At 51.3% G+C, this 15,546-nt stretch overlaps 1 protein-coding gene across 3 annotated transcripts in view; it reads right to left on the bottom strand.

Moving 5' to 3' along the window:
* nfxl1 (nuclear transcription factor, X-box binding-like 1) overlaps positions 1–15,546 on the bottom strand; it is a 136,749-nt gene that overhangs the window by 72,548 nt on the left and 48,655 nt on the right. For all 3 annotated transcript variants that reach the window (XM_071334229.1, XM_071334230.1, XM_071334231.1), the window contains exons 5-11: positions 14,356–14,486; positions 12,491–12,669; positions 10,294–10,455; positions 10,080–10,180; positions 3,069–3,183; positions 1,782–1,906; positions 1,147–1,269 (exon numbers count right to left, since the gene is read on the bottom strand). In XM_071334229.1, the coding sequence (XP_071190330.1) occupies positions 1,147–1,269; positions 1,782–1,906; positions 3,069–3,183; positions 10,080–10,180; positions 10,294–10,455; positions 12,491–12,669; positions 14,356–14,486 (936 nt within the window). The remainder of the gene's footprint in view (positions 1–1,146; positions 1,270–1,781; positions 1,907–3,068; positions 3,184–10,079; positions 10,181–10,293; positions 10,456–12,490; positions 12,670–14,355; positions 14,487–15,546) is intronic.

Raw genomic sequence — 15,546 nt, 5'->3', positions numbered from 1 at the left:
AGACCAGAACCCAGGGGGGGGACAGAACTCAAGGGGGGGAGACCAGAACTCAGGGGGGGGGGGGAGACCAGAACTCAGGGGGGGACAGAACTCAAGGGGGGGGGAGACCAGAACTCAGGGGGGGAGGGGGAGACCAGAACTCAGGGGGGGGGGGGGGGAGACCAGAACTCAGGGGGGGGGGGGGACAGAACTCAAGGGGGGGGAGACCAGAACTCAGGGGGGGGGGGGGGGGGAGACCAGAACTCAGGGGGGGGACAGAACTCAAGGGGGGGGGAGACCAGAACTCAGGGGGGGGGGGGAGACCAGAACTCAGGGGGGGACAGAACTCAAGGGGGGGGGAGACCAGAACCCAGGGGGGGGACAGAACTCAAGGGGGGGGGAGACCAGAACTCAGGGGGGGGGGGGGGGAGACCAGAACCCAGGGGGGGGACAGAACTCAAGGGGGGGGGAGACCAGAACTCAGGGGGGGGGGGGAGACCAGAACTCAGGGGGGGACAGAACTCAAGGGGGGGGGGAGACCAGAACTCAGGGGGGGACAGAACTCAAGGGGGGGGGGAGACCAGAACTCAGGGGGGGGGGGGGGGAGACCAGAACTCAGGGGGGGGGGGGACAGAACTCAAGGGGGGGAGACCAGAACTCAGGGGGGGGGGGGGGGGGAGACCAGAACTCAGGGGGGGGACAGAACTCAAGGGGGGGGGAGACCAGAACTCAGGGGGGGGGGGGGAGACCAGAACTCAGGGGGGGACAGAACTCAAGGGGGGGGGAGACCAGAACCCAGGGGGGGGACAGAACTCAAGGGGGGGGGAGACCAGAACTCAGGGGGGGGGGGGGGAGACCAGAACCCAGGGGGGGGACAGAACTCAAGGGGGGGAGACCAGAACTCAGGGGGGGGGGGGGGAGACCAGAACTCAGGGGGGGACAGAACTCAAGGGGGGGGAGACCAGAACCCAGGGGGGGGGGGGAGACCAGAACTCAGGGGGGGAGACCAGAACTCGGGGGGGGGACAGAACTCAAGGGGGGGGGGGGACCAGAACCCAGGGGGGGGGGGAGACCAGAACTCAGGGGGGGAGACCAGAACTCAGGGGGGGAGACCAGAACTCGGGGGGGGGGGGGGACCAGAACCCAGGGGGGGGGGGGAGAACTCACCTTCCTCCTGCACTGATGCCGTGAACAGCCTCTGGTGTTGGGACATTTAGACTCACAAAGGTACTCCTTATGACACGGCATGACACGCGTGTACTTCCCACAACGACACTGTTTCTCTACCTCCTGGGAGACAGAGAGAGAGGAGAGAGAGAGGAGAGAGAGAGAGAGGAGAGAGAGAGAGAGAGGAGAGAGAGAGAGGAGAGAGAGAGAGAGAGAGAGAGAGGAGAGAGAGAGGAGAGAGAGAGAGGAGAGAGAGAGAGGAGAGAGAGAGAGGAGAGAGAGGAAGAGGAGAGAGGAAGAGAGGAAGAGAGGAAGAGAGGAGGGAGGAGAGAGAGAGAGAGAGAGAGAGGAGAGAGAGAGGAGAGAGAGAGAGGAGAGAGAGAGAGGAAGAGGAGAGGAAGAGAGGAAGAGGAGAGGAAGAGAGGAAGAGAGGAAGAGAGGAGGGAGGAGAGAGGAGAGAGGAGAGAGGAGAGAGAGGAAACAAAATAAAATATACTGTTTGTTTTGTGTTGCTTGGATGGAGCTAGCAGCCACAAGGTTATGGGTTCAAAACCTGAATAAACTAAAGTGGGCTAACTAAAACTCAATTGTAAAATGATGGTTTGAGAACATGAGTATATTAAGTGTGTGTGTACCTGTCTGCAGGTTTCACAGGCCCCCCTGTGACACCTCATGGAACAGGTGTGTAAGCCACATTCCATCACCTTGTCACAGGTGTCACCACAGGTAGGGACATCTTCAGTACAGGGGAGAGAACTCTCTGGAACACACAGAGTCAGAGACAAGAGGACAGAGACGGTAAGACAGTGAACACAGAGAGTCAGAGACAAGAGGACAGAGACTGTAAGACAGTGAACACAGAGAGTCAGAGACAAGAGGACAGAGACGGTAAGACAGTGAACACAGAGAGTCAGAGACAAGAGGACAGAGACTGTAAGACAGTGAACACAGAGAGTCAGAGACAAGAGGACAGAGACTGTAAGACAGTGAACACAGAGAGTCAGAGACAAGAGGACAGAGACGGTAAGACAGTGAACACAGAGAGTCAGAGACAAGAGGACAGAGACTGTAAGACAGTGAACACAGAGTCAGAGACAAGAGGACAGAGACTGTAAGACAGTGAACACAGAGAGTCAGAGACAAGAGGACAGAGACTGTAAGACAGTGAACACAGAGAGAGTCAGAGACAAGAGGACAGAGACTGTAAGACAGTAAACACACAGAGAGAGTCAGAGACAAGAGGACAGAGACTGTAAGACAGTGAACACACAGAGAGTCAGAGACAAGAGGACAGAAACTGTAAGACAGTGAACACAGAGAGAGTCAGAGACTAGAGGACAGAGACTGTAAGACAGTGAACACAGAGAGTCAGAGACAAGAGGACAGAGACTGTAAGAGTGAACACACAGAGAGAGTCAGAGACTAGAGGACAGAGACTGTAAGACAGTGAACACAGAGAGTCAGAGACAAGAGGACAGAGACTGTAAGACAGTGAACACACAGAGAGAGTCAGAGACTAGAGGACAGAGACTGTAAGACAGTGAACACAGAGAGAGAGTCAGAGACAAGAGGACAGAGACGGTAAGACAGTGAACACAGAGAGAGTCAGAGACAAGAGGACAGAGACTGTAAGACAGTGAACACAGAGAGTCAGAGACAAGAGGACAGAAACTGTAAGACAGTGAACACAGAGAGTCAGAGACAAGAGAACAGAGACTGTAAGACAGTGAACACACAGAGTCAGAGACAAGAGGACAGAGACGGTAAGACAGTGAACACAGAGAGAGTCAGAGACAAGAGGACAGAGACTGTAAGACAGTGAACACAGAGAGAGTCAGAGACAAGAGGACAGAGACTGTAAGACAGTGAACACAGAGAGTCAGAGACAAGAGGACAGCGAAGGTGAAGGTGTGTTCTCTTACTTGACTTGCCGCAGGGACAGGCTCTGTTGCCAGATCGAGGACACGTCCCACACAGACCTGAATGACACATTCTCTCGCATGTATGATTACCACAGGAGAGAGGACGCCCACACAGCTAGAGAGAGGGGGGAAAGAGGGAGGGAAACAGAGAGAGAGGGGAAAGAGGGAGGGAAACAAAGAGAGAGGGGAAAGAGGGAGGGAAACAGAGAGAGAGGGGAAAGAGGGAGGGAAACAGAGAGAGAGGGGAAAGAGGGAGACAAACAAAGAGAGAGGGGAAAGAGGGAGGGAAACAAAGAGAGAGGAAAGAGGGAGGGAAAGAGAGAGAGAAGGGAAAGAGGGAGGGAAACAAAGAGAGAGGGGAACGAGGGAGGGAAACAGAGAGAGAAAAGAGGGAGGGAAAGAGAGAGAGAGGGGAGAAAGAGGGAGGGGTGGAAAGAGAGAGATGGGAAAGAGGGAGGGAAAGAGGGAGGGAAACAAAGAGAGAGGAAAGAGGGAGGGAAAGAGAGAGAGGGGAGAAAGAGAGAGGGGTGGAAAGAGAGAGATGGGAAAGAGGGAGGGAAACAAAGAGAGAGAGGGGAAAGAGGGAGGGAAACAAAGAGAGGGGAAAGAGGGAGGGAAACAAAGAGAGAGAGGGGAAAGAGGGAGGGAAACAAAGCGAGAGGAAAGAGGGAGGGAAGGAGAGAGAGAGGGGAGAAAGAGGGAGGGGTGGAAAGAGAGAGATGGGAAAGAGGGAGGGAAAGAGGGAGAGAAACAAAGAGAGAGGAAAGAGGGAGGGAAAGAGAAAGAGAGGGGAGAAAGAGGGAGGGGTGGAAAGAGAGAGATGCGAAAGAGGGAGGGAAAGAGGGGGGGAAACAAAGAGAGAGAGGGGAAAGAGGGAGGGAAACAAAGAGAGAGGAAAGAGGGAGGGAAAGAGAGCGAGAGGGGAGAAAGAGGGGGGGGTGGAAAGAGAGAGAGGGGAAATAGGGAGGGAAAGAGGGAGGGAAACAAAGAGAGAGAGGGGAAAGAGGGAGGGAAACAAAGAGAGAGAGGGGAAAGAGGGAGGGAAACAAAGAGAGAGGAAAGAGGGAGGGAAACAAAGAGAGGGGAAAGAGGGAGGGAAACAAAGAGATGGGAAAGAGGGAGGGAAACAAAGAGAGAGGAAAGAGGGAGGGAAAGAGACAGGGGAGAAAGAGGGAGGGGTGGAAAGAGAGAGATGGGAAAGAGGGAGGGAAAGAGAGAGATGGGAAAGAGGGAGGGAAACAAAGAGAGAGAGCGGAAAGAGGGAGGGAAACAAAGAGAGAGGAAAGAGGGAGGGAAAGAGAGAGGGGAGAAAGAGGGGTGGAAAGAGAGAGATGGGAAATAGGGAGGGAAAGAGGGAGGGAAACAAAGAGAGAGAGGGGAAAGAGGGAGGGAAACAAAGAGAGAGGGGAAAGAGGGAGGGAAACAAAGAGAGAGGAAAGAGGGAGGGAAAGAGAGAGAGAAGGGAAAGAGGGAGGGAAACAAAGAGAGAGGGGAACGAGGGAGGGAAACAGAGAGAGAAAAGAGGGAGGGAAAGAGAGAGAGAGGGGAGAAAGAGGGAGGGGTGGAAAGAGAGAGATGGGAAAGAGGGAGGGAAAGAGGGAGGGAAACAAAGAGAGAGGAAAGAGGGAGGGAAAGAGAGAGAGGGGAGAAAGAGAGAGGGGTGGAAAGAGAGAGATGGGAAAGAGGGAGGGAAACAAAGAGAGAGAGGGGAAAGAGGGAGGGAAACAAAGAGAGGGGAAAGAGGGAGGGAAACAAAGAGAGAGAGGGGAAAGAGGGAGGGAAACAAAGAGAGAGGAAAGAGGGAGGGAAGGAGAGAGAGAGGGGAGAAAGAGGGAGGGGTGGAAAGAGAGAGATGGGAAAGAGGGAGAGAAACAAAGAGAGAGGAAAGAGGGAGGGAAAGAGAAAGAGAGGGGAGAAAGAGGGAGGGGTGGAAAGAGAGAGATGCGAAAGAGGGAGGGAAAGAGGGGGGGAAACAAAGAGAGAGAGGGGAAAGAGGGAGGGAAACAAAGAGAGAGGAAAGAGGGAGGGAAAGAGAGCGAGAGGGGAGAAAGAGGGGGGGGTGGAAAGAGAGAGAGGGGAAATAGGGAGGGAAAGAGGGAGGGAAACAAAGAGAGAGAGGAGAAAGAGGGAGGGAAACAAAGAGAGAGAGGGGAAAGAGGGAGGGAAACAAAGAGAGAGGAAAGAGGGAGGGAAACAAAGAGAGGAGAAAGAGGGAGGGAAACAAAGAGAGGGGAAAGAGGGAGGGAAACAAAGAGAGAGGAAAGAGGGAGGGAAAGAGACAGGGGAGAAAGAGGGAGGGGGTGGAAAGAGAGAGATGGGAAAGAGGGAGGGAAAGAGAGAGATGGGAAAGAGGGAGGGAAACAAAGAGAGAGAGCGGAAAGAGGGAGGGAAACAAAGAGAGAGGAAAGAGGGAGGGAAAGAGAGAGGGGAGAAAGAGGGAGGGGTGGAAAGAGAGAGATGGGAAATAGGGAGGGAAAGAGGGAGGGAAACAAAGAGAGAGAGGGGAAAGAGGGAGGGAAACAAAGAGAGAGGAAAGAGGGAGGGAAAGAGAGAGAGAGGGGAGAAAGAGGGAGATGGGAAAGAGGGAGGGAAAGAGAGAGATGGGAAAGAGGGAGGGAAACAAAGAGAGGAAAGAGGGAGGGAAAGAGAGAGAGAGGGGAGAAAGAGGGAGGGGGAAAGAGAGAGATGGGAAAGAGGGAGGGCAAGAGAGAGATGGGAAAGAGGGAGTGAAACAAAGAGAGAGAGGGAAAAGAGGGAGGGAAACAAAGAGAGGAAAGAGGGAGGGAAAGAGAGAGATGGGAAAGAGGGAGATGGGAAACAGAGAGAGGGGAGAAAGAGGGAGGTAAACAGAGAGGGGAGAAAGAGAGTGGGAGGGAAAGAGAGAGATGGGAAAGAGGGAGGGAAAGAGAGAGATGGGAAAGAGGGAGATGGGAAACAGAGAGAGGGGAGAAAGAGGTAAACAGAGAGGGGAGAAAGAGAGTGGGAGGGAAAGAGAGAGATGGGAAAGAGGGAGATGGGAAACAGAGAGAGGGGAGAAAGAGGGAGGTAAACAGAGAGGGGAGAAAGAGGGAGGGGGGAAAGAGAGAGATGGGAAAGAGGGAGGGAAAGAGAGAGATGGGAAAGAGGGAGGGAAACAGAGAGAGGGGAGAAAGAGGGAGGGAGGGAAAGAGAGAGATATGGGAAAGAGGGAGGGAAAGAGAGAGAGATGGGAAAGAGGGAGGGAAAGAGAGAGAGAGAGGGGAGAAAGAGGGAGGGAAAGAGAGAGAGAGAGGGGAGAAAGAGGGAGGGAAAGAGACGACAGGTCAGACAGGTATGTAGGACAATTCCCAGATGTTCTGATTCAAGGAATCTTTGAGGGACTTGGGGAAATTTACCAGAATGTGTTAACCATAAATAGGACAGGTGTGTTACCTGTTGGCAGTGCCACACAGGACTGTATGTATTCAGGTGTGTTACCTGTTGGCAGTGCCACACAGGGCTGTATGTAATCAGGTGTGTTACCTGTTGGCAGCGCCACACAGGGCTGTATGTATTCAGGTGTGTTACCTGTTGGCAGCGCCACACAGGACTGTATGTATTCAGGTGTGTTACCTGTTGGCAGTGCCACAAAGGGCTGTATGTATTCAGGTGTGTTACCTGTTGGCAGCGCCACACAGGGCTGTATGTATTCAGGTGTGTTACCTGTTGGCAGTGCCACACAGGGCTGTATGTATTCAGGTGTGTTACCTGTTGGCAGCGCCACACAGGGCTGTATGTATTCAGGTGTGTTACCTGTTGGCAGTGCCACACAGGGCTGTATGTATTCAGGTGTGTTACCTGTTGGCAGTGCCACACAGGACTGTATGTATTCAGGTGTGTTACCTGTTGGCAGTGCCACACAGGACTGTATGTATTCAGGTCTGTTACCTGTTGGCAGTGCCACACAGGGCTGTATGTATTCAGGTGTGTTACCTGTTGGCAGTGCCACACAGGGCTGTATGTATTCAGGTGTGTTACCTGTTGGCAGTGCCACACAGGGCTGTATGTATTCAGGTGTGTTACCTGTTGGCAGTGCCACACAGGACTGTATGTATTCAGGTGTGTTACCTGTTGGCAGCGCCACACAGGACTGTATGTATTCAGGTGTGTTACCTGTTGGCAGTGCCACACAGGACTGTATGTATTCAGGTGTGTTACCTGTTGGCAGCGCCACACAGGGCTGTATGTATTCAGGTGTGTTACCTGTTGGCAGTGCCACACAGGACTGTATGTATTCAGGTGTGTTACCTGTTGGCAGCGCCACACAGGACTGTATGTATTCAGGTGTGTTACCTGTTGGCAGCGCCACACAGGACTGTATGTATTCAGGTGTGTTACCTGTTGGCAGTGCCACACAGGACTGTATGTATTCAGGTGTGTTACCTGTTGGCAGTGCCACACAGGACTGTATGTATTCAGGTGTGTTACCTGTTGGCAGCGCCACACAGGACTGTATGTATTCAGGTGTGTTACCTGTTGGCAGTGCCACACAGGACTGTATGTATTCAGGTGTGTTACCTGTTGGCAGCGCCACACAGGGCTGTATGTATTCAGGTGTGTTACCTGTTGGCAGCGCCACACAGGGCTGTATGTATTCAGGTGTGTTACCTGTTGGCAGCGCCACACAGGGCTGTATGTATTCAGGTGTGTTACCTGTTGGCAGCGCCACACAGGACTGTATGTATTCAGGTCTGTTACCTGTTGGCAGCGCCACACAGGGCTGTATGTATTCAGGTGTGTTACCTGTTGGCAGCGCCACACAGGACTGTATGTATTCAGGTGTGTTACCTGTTGGCAGTGCCACACAGGGCTGTATGTATTCAGGTGTGTTACCTGTTGGCAGTGCCACACAGGGCTGTATGTATTCAGGTGTGTTACCTGTTGGCAGCGCCACACAGGGCTGTATGTATTCAGGTGTGTTACCTGTTGGCAGTGCCACACAGGGCTGTATGTATTCAGGTGTGTTACCTGTTGGCAGTGCCACACAGGGCTGTATGTATTCAGGTGTGTTACCTGTTGGCAGCGCCACACAGGACTGTATGTATTCAGGTGTGTTACCTGTTGGCAGTGCCACACAGGGCTGTATGTATTCAGGTGTGTTACCTGTTGGCAGCGCCACACAGGACTGTATGTATTCAGGTGTGTTACCTGTTGGCAGTGCCACACAGGGCTGTATGTATTCAGGTGTGTTACCTGTTGGCAGTGCCACACAGGACTGTATGTATTCAGGTGTGTTACCTGTTGGCAGTGCCACACAGGGCTGTATGTATTCAGGTGTGTTACCTGTTGGCAGCGCAACACAGGGCTGTATGTATTCAGGTGTGTTACCTGTTGGCAGCGCCACACAGGGCTGTATGTATTCAGGTGTGTTACCTGTTGGCAGCGCCACACAGGACTGTATGTATTCAGGTCTGTTACCTGTTGGCAGTGCCACACAGGGCTGTATGTATTCAGGTCTGTTACCTGTTGGCAGTGCCACACAGGACTGTATGTATTCAGGTGTGTTACCTGTTGGCAGCGCCACACAGGACTGTATGTATTCAGGTGTGTTACCTGTTGGCAGTGCCACACAGGACTGTATGTATTCAGGTGTGTTACCTGTTGGCAGCGCCACACAGGACTGTATGTATTCAGGTGTGTTACCTGTTGGCAGCGCCACACAGGACTGTATGTATTCAGGTGTGTTACCTGTTGGCAGCGCCACACAGGACTGTATGTATTCAGGTGTGTTACCTGTTGGCAGCGCCACACAGGACTGTATGTATTCAGGTGTGTTACCTGTTGGCAGCGCCACACAGGGCTGTATGTATTCAGGTGTGTTACCTGTTGGCAGTGCCACACAGGACTGTATGTATTCAGGTGTGTTACCTGTTGGCAGCGCCACACAGGGCTGTATGTATTCAGGTGTGTTACCTGTTGGCAGTGCCACACAGGGCTGTATGTATTCAGGTGTGTTACCTGTTGGCAGCGCCACACAGGGCTGTATGTATTCAGGTGTGTTACCTGTTGGCAGCGCCACACAGGGCTGTATGTATTCAGGTGTGTTACCTGTTGGCAGCGCCACACAGGGCTGTATGTAATCAGGTGTGTTACCTGTTGGCAGTGCCACACAGGGCTGTATGTATTCAGGTGTGTTACCTGTTGGCAGCGCCACACAGGGCTGTATGTATTCAGGTGTGTTACCTGTTGGCAGCGCCACACAGGGCTGTATGTATTCAGGTGTGTTACCTGTTGGCAGCGCCACACAGGGCTGTATGTATTCAGGTGTGTTACCTGTTGGCAGTGCCACACAGGGCTGTATGTAATCAGGTGTGTTACCTGTTGGCAGCGCCACACAGGGCTGTATGTATTCAGGTGTGTTACCTGTTGGCAGTGCCACACAGGGTTGTATGTATTCAGGTGTGTTACCTGTTGGCAGCGCCACACAGGGCTGTATGTATTCAGGTGTGTTACCTATTGGCAGCGCCACACAGGGCTGTATGTATTCAGGTGTGTTACCTGTTGGCAGCGCCACACAGGGCTGTATGTATTCAGATGTGTTACCTGTTGGCAGCGCCACACAGGGCTGTATGTAATCAGGTGTGTTACCTGTTGGCAGCGCCACACAGGGCTGTATGTATTCAGGTGTGTTACCTGTTGGCAGCGCCACACAGGGCTGTATGTAATCAGGTGTGTTACCTGTTGGCAGTGCCACACAGGGCTGTATGTAATCAGGTGTGTTACCTGTTGGCAGTGCCACACAGGGCTGTATGTAATCAGGTGTGTTACCTGTTGGCAGCGCCACACAGGGCTGTATGTATTCAGGTGTGTTACCTGTTGGCAGCGCCACACAGGGCTGTATGTATTCAGGTGTGTTACCTGTTGGCAGCGCCACACAGGGCTGTATGTAATCAGGTGTGTTACCTGTTGGCAGCGCCACACAGGGCTGTATGTATTCAGGTGTGTTACCTGTTGGCAGCGCCACACAGGGCTGTATGTAATCAGGTGTGTTACCTGTTGGCAGTGCCACACAGGGCTGGCACACTGTCTCTCTGCCTCCTCCTGTCCACAGACACACCTCTGGACACTGACCCTCGGACACGGCTCACACACACCTGAGACAGACGGGTTATATCAATACAGATCAATAAACTATTTCAAATCACCTCCATGGTTATTCAGGCTTGTCATTTATAAACTCCACTGAGTGTTCTACTGTCAGGGTTACCTGAGTGACAGCTGCTGCTACAGGTGTGTTGTTTACAGGGCAGAGTCTTGCCACAGGTCTTCTGACAGCTCCAGGGCTTGTTGCTACAGCGACGCGGGACGGGCATGGCCTTGGAACACATACAGCTCACTGATACCATCTTAGGACATGGTGGGCAGGGGCCTGGAAGACACCGAGTTCAACATGTTTACAATACATCTACATCAAACCAAACTGTGACTTGGCGCTCTTGTACCGCTTGCCGTGCGTTGCAGAGACAACAGTCTATGACTTGGGTGACTGGAGTCTTGACAATTTTTTGGGGCCTTCCTCTGACACTGCCTGGTATACAGGTCCTGGATGGCAGGAAGCTTGACCCCAGTGATGTACTGGGCCGTACTCACTACCCTCTGTAGCGCCTTACGGTCAGATGCCGAGCAGTTGCCATACCAGGCGGTTATGCAACCAGTCAGGATGCTCTCGATGGTGCAGCTGTAGAACTTTTTGCCGATCTGGGGACCCATTCCAAACCGTTTCAGTCTCCTGAGGGGGAATAGGATTTATCGTGCCCTCTTCACGACTGTCTTGGTGTGTTTGGACCATGGTAGTTTGTTGGTGATGTGGACACCAAGGAACTTGAAGCTCTCGACCTGCTTCACTACAGCCCTGTCGATGTTAAAGCTCCTTTGTCTTGCTCACATTGAGAGAGAGGTTGTTGTCCTGGCACCACACTGCCAGGTCTCTGACCTCCTCCCTATAGACGGTCTCATCGTTGTCGGTAATCAGGCATACCACTGTTGTGTCGTCAGCAAACGCAATGATGGTGTTGGAGTCGTGTTTGGCCGTGCAGTCGCGGGTGGGTTTCTCTTTGTAGTCCGTAATAGTTTTCAAGCCCTGCCACATCCGACGAGCGTCAGAGCCGGTGTAGTATGATTCAATCTTAATCCTGTATTGAAGCTTTGCTTTTATGATGGTTCGTCTGAGAGCATAGCGAGATTCCTTATCAGCGTCCAGATTAGTGTCCCGCTCCTTGAAAGCGGCAGCTCGAGCCTTTAGCTCTATGCAGATGTTGCCTGTAACCCATGGCTTCTGTTTGGGATATGTACGTATTGTCACTGTGGGGACGACGTCATCGATGCACTTATTGATGAAGCCGATGACAGAGGTGGTGTACTCCTCAATGCCATTGGATGAATCCCGGAACATATTCCAGTCTGTGCTGCAAAACAGTCCTGTAGCGTAGCATCCGTGACATCTGACCACTTCCGTATCGAGTGAGTAACTGGTACTTCCTGCTTTAGTTTTTGCTTGTAAGCAGGAATCAGGAGGACAGAATTATGGTCAGATTTGCCAAATGGAGGGTGAGGGAGAGCTTTGTATGTGTCTCTGTGTGTGGAGTAAAGGTGGTCTGGAGTTTTTTTCCTCTGGTTGCACATGTGACATGCTGGTAGAAATTAGGTAAAACTGATTTAAGTTTGCCTGCATTAAAGTCCCCAGGTACTAGAAGCACCGCTTCTGGGTGAGCATTTTTCTTGTTTGCTTATGGCCTTATGCAGCTGGTTGAGTCTGGACTTAGTGCCAGCATTGGTTTGTGGTGGTAAATAGACAGATAAGAAAAATATAGATGAAAACTCTCTTGGTAGATAGTGTGGTCTACAGCTTATCATGAGGTACTCTACCTCAGGTGAGCAATACCTCGAGGCTTCTTTAATATTAGGCATTGCGCACCAGCTGTTATTGACAAATAGACACACACCCCCACCCCTCGTCTTACCAGAGGTAGTGTCTCTGTTCTGCCGGTGCATTGAAAATCCCTCCAGCTCTATATTGTCCGTGTCGTCGTTCTGCCACGACTAGGTGAAACATAAGATATGACAGTTTTTAATTTCCCGTTGGTAGATTAGTCTTGATCGTAGATCATCCAGTTTATTCTCCAGTGATTGCACGTTGGCCAATAGGACGGATGGCAGTGGTTGTTTACTCACTCGCCTACGAATTCTCAGAAGGCAGCCCGACCTCCGACCCCTTTTTCTCCATCTTTTCTTCACACAAATGACGAGGATTTTGGCCCGTTCCCGAGAAAGCGGTATTTCCTTCCAGCTCGAGGTGAGTAACCGCTGTTCTGATGTCCAGAAGTAACATTATGTACAAAATAAGTTACAGACAAAGCGGGAAAAAACAAAACAAAAATATTCTGTGTGTGTTCGTGCATCTTTACCTGGATGACAGAGCAGCAGACAGCGGTGTCCACAGGCTGGGTTCAAGGCTCTGTCACAGACCAGCCCACAGGAGTGAGGTAACAGCCATGGGTCCAGAGGAGGATCCTGAACCTTCCCACAGTAGCAGACATACCTGCTGGGGGTCTGGGAGGGGCTGTACTCATAACGACATTTAGGACTGGGGGGGGGGGGGGGGGGGGAATAGGAACAAATAGATGTTATTGTAATACTAAATCATACTGGGGGTCTGGGAGAAACGTTTAGGACCGGGGTAAAGACGTGTTTTAACGTTTAGGACCGGGGTAAAGACGTGTTTTAACGTTTAGGACCGGGGTAAAGACGTGTTTTAACGTTTAGGACCGGGGTAAAGACGTGTTTTAACGTTTAGGACAGGGGGAACGACGTGTTTTAACGTTTAGGACAGGGGGAAAGACGTGTTTTAACGTTTAGGACCGGGGGAAAGACGTGTTTTAACGTTTAGGACCGGGGGAAAGACGTGTTTTAACGTTTAGGACCGGGGGAAAGACGTGTTTTAACGTTTAGGACCGGGGGAAAGACGTGTTTTAACGTTTAGGACCGGGGGAAAGACGTGTTTTAACGTTTAGGACAAGGGGAAAGACGTGTTTTAACGTTTAGGACAGGGGGAAAGACGTGTTTTAACGTTTAGGACCGGGGGAACGACGTGTTTTAACGTTTAGGACAGGGGGAAAGACGTGTTTTAACGTTTAGGACAAGGGGAAAGACGTGTTTTAACGTTTAGGACAGGGGGAAAGACGTGTTTTAACGTTTAGGACAGGGGGAAAGACGTGTTTTAACGTTTAGGACCGGGGGGGAAAGACGTGTTTTAACGTTTAGGACCGGGGGAAAGACGTGTTTTAACGTTTAGGACCGGGGGAAAGACGTGTTTTAACGTTTAGGACCGGGGGAAAGACGTGTTTTAACGTTTAGGACCGGGGGAAAGACGTGTTTTAACGTTTAGGACCGGGGTAAAGACGTGTTTTAACGTTTAGGACAGGGGGAAAGACGTGTTTTAACGTTTAGGACCGGGGGAAAGACGTGTTTTAACGTTTAGGACAGGGGGAAAGACGTGTTTTAACGTTTAGGACCGGGGTAAAGACGTGTTTTAACGTTTAGGACCGGGGGAAAGACGTGTTTTAACGTTTAGGACAGGGGGAAAGACGTGTTTTAACGTTTAGGACCGGGGTAAAGACGTGTTTTAACGTTTAGGACAGGGGGAAAGACGTGTTTTAACGTTTAGGACAAGGGGAAAGACGTGTTTTAACGTTTAGGACAGGGGGAAAGACGTGTTTTAACGTTTAGGACCGGGGTAAAGACGTGTTTTAACGTTTAGGACCGGGGGAACGACGTGTTTTAACGTTTAGGACCGGGGTAAAGACGTGTTTTAACGTTTAGGACCGGGGGAAAGACGTGTTTTAACGTTTAGGACAGGGGGAAAGACGTGTTTTAACGTTTAGGACCGGGGTAAAGACGTGTTTTAACGTTTAGGACCGGGGGAAAGACGTGTTTTAACGTTTAGGACAGGGGGAAAGACGTGTTTTAACGTTTAGGACAGGGGGAAAGACGTGTTTTAACGTTTAGGACCGGGGTAAAGACGTGTTTTAACGTTTAGGACCGGGGGAACGACGTGTTTTAACGTTTAGGACAGGGGGAACGACGTGTTTTATTGACACAGGTGGGGTTGCACAATTCTGCTCACTTTCCTAAAATTCTGAGGTTCTAAAATCCCAACTGAAAGATTCTGGGAATCAGGAGGGAATAAACAAGAAGTCCAGAATCCTCCAACTAGGTAGGTAGGGATTAGAGGTCAGGAAGTTATGGGTCAGAGGTCAGGTGTTAGACTCACCAAGGCCAGGGGTGATCTTTCTTCCCAAAGTCTTCATCGGTGACAGAGGAGAGGAGAAAGACCGAGTCCTTAGCCCACTTCTGAATACAGGGGATGTGGAACAGACAGAAACAACCTGCACAACTCCATACCTACAGAGAGAGACAGAGAGAAACCGAGAGAGAGAGAGGGAGAGGGAGACAGAGAGAAACCGAGAGAGAGAGAGAGAGAGAGAGAGAGAAACCGAGAGAGAGAGAGAGAGAGAGAGACAGAGAGAAACCGAGAGAGAGAGAGAGAGAGACAGAGAGAAAGAGAGAAACCGAGAGCGAGAGAGAGAGAGGGAGACAGAGAGAAACCGAGAGAGAGAGAGAGAGAGGGAGACAGAGAGAAACCGAGAGAGAGAGAGAGAGAGAGAGAGAGAGAGAGAGAGAGAGAGAGAGAGAAACCGAGAGAGAGAGAGAGAAACCGAGAGAGAGAGAGAGAGAGAGAGAGAAACCGAGAGAGAGAGAGAGAGAGAGAAACCGAGAGAGAGAGAGAGAGAGAGAGACAGAGAGAAACCGAGAGAGAGAGAGAGAGGGAGAGGGAGACAGAGAGAAACCGAGAGAGAGAGAGAGAGAGAGAAACCGAGAGAGAGAGAGAGAGAGAGAGAGACAGAGAGAAACCGAGAGAGAGAGAGAGAGGGAGACAGAGAGAAACTGAGAGAGAGAGAGAGAGAGAGAGAGAGAAACCGAGAGAGAGAGAGAGAGAGAGACAGAGAGAAACCGAGAGAGAGAGAGAGAGGGAGAAAGAGAGAAACCGAGAGAGAGAGAGAGAGAGAGAGAGAGAAACCGAGAGAGAGAGAGAGAGAGAGAGAGAGAGAGAGAAACCGAGAGAGAGAGAGAGACAGAGAGAAACCGAGAGAGAGAGAGAGAGAGAGAGAGAGAGAGAGAGAGAGAGAGAGAGAGAGAGAGAGAGAGAGAGAGAGAGAGAGAGAGAGAGAGAGAGAGAGAGACAGAGAGAGAAACCGAGAGAGAGAGAGAGAGAGAGAAACCGAGAGAGAGAGAGAGAAATTGAGTGAAACAGGGAAGGGACTCAGGGGGAATGCTAATTTGGTATAGAGCAGACCTAACTCACTCCATTAAATTAATCAAAACAGGAACATTTTACATTTGGCTAGAAATTCAAAAGGAAATTATCTTAACAGAGAAAAATGTCCTCCTGTGTGCTACCTAT

Source organism: Salvelinus alpinus, chromosome 11 (genome assembly GCF_045679555.1).
Source record: "Salvelinus alpinus chromosome 11, SLU_Salpinus.1, whole genome shotgun sequence".
Classification (NCBI taxonomy): domain Eukaryota; kingdom Metazoa; phylum Chordata; class Actinopteri; order Salmoniformes; family Salmonidae; genus Salvelinus; species Salvelinus alpinus.
Note: the sequence above shows the minus strand (reverse complement) of the source record. Positions and strands in the feature narration are given on the sequence as shown.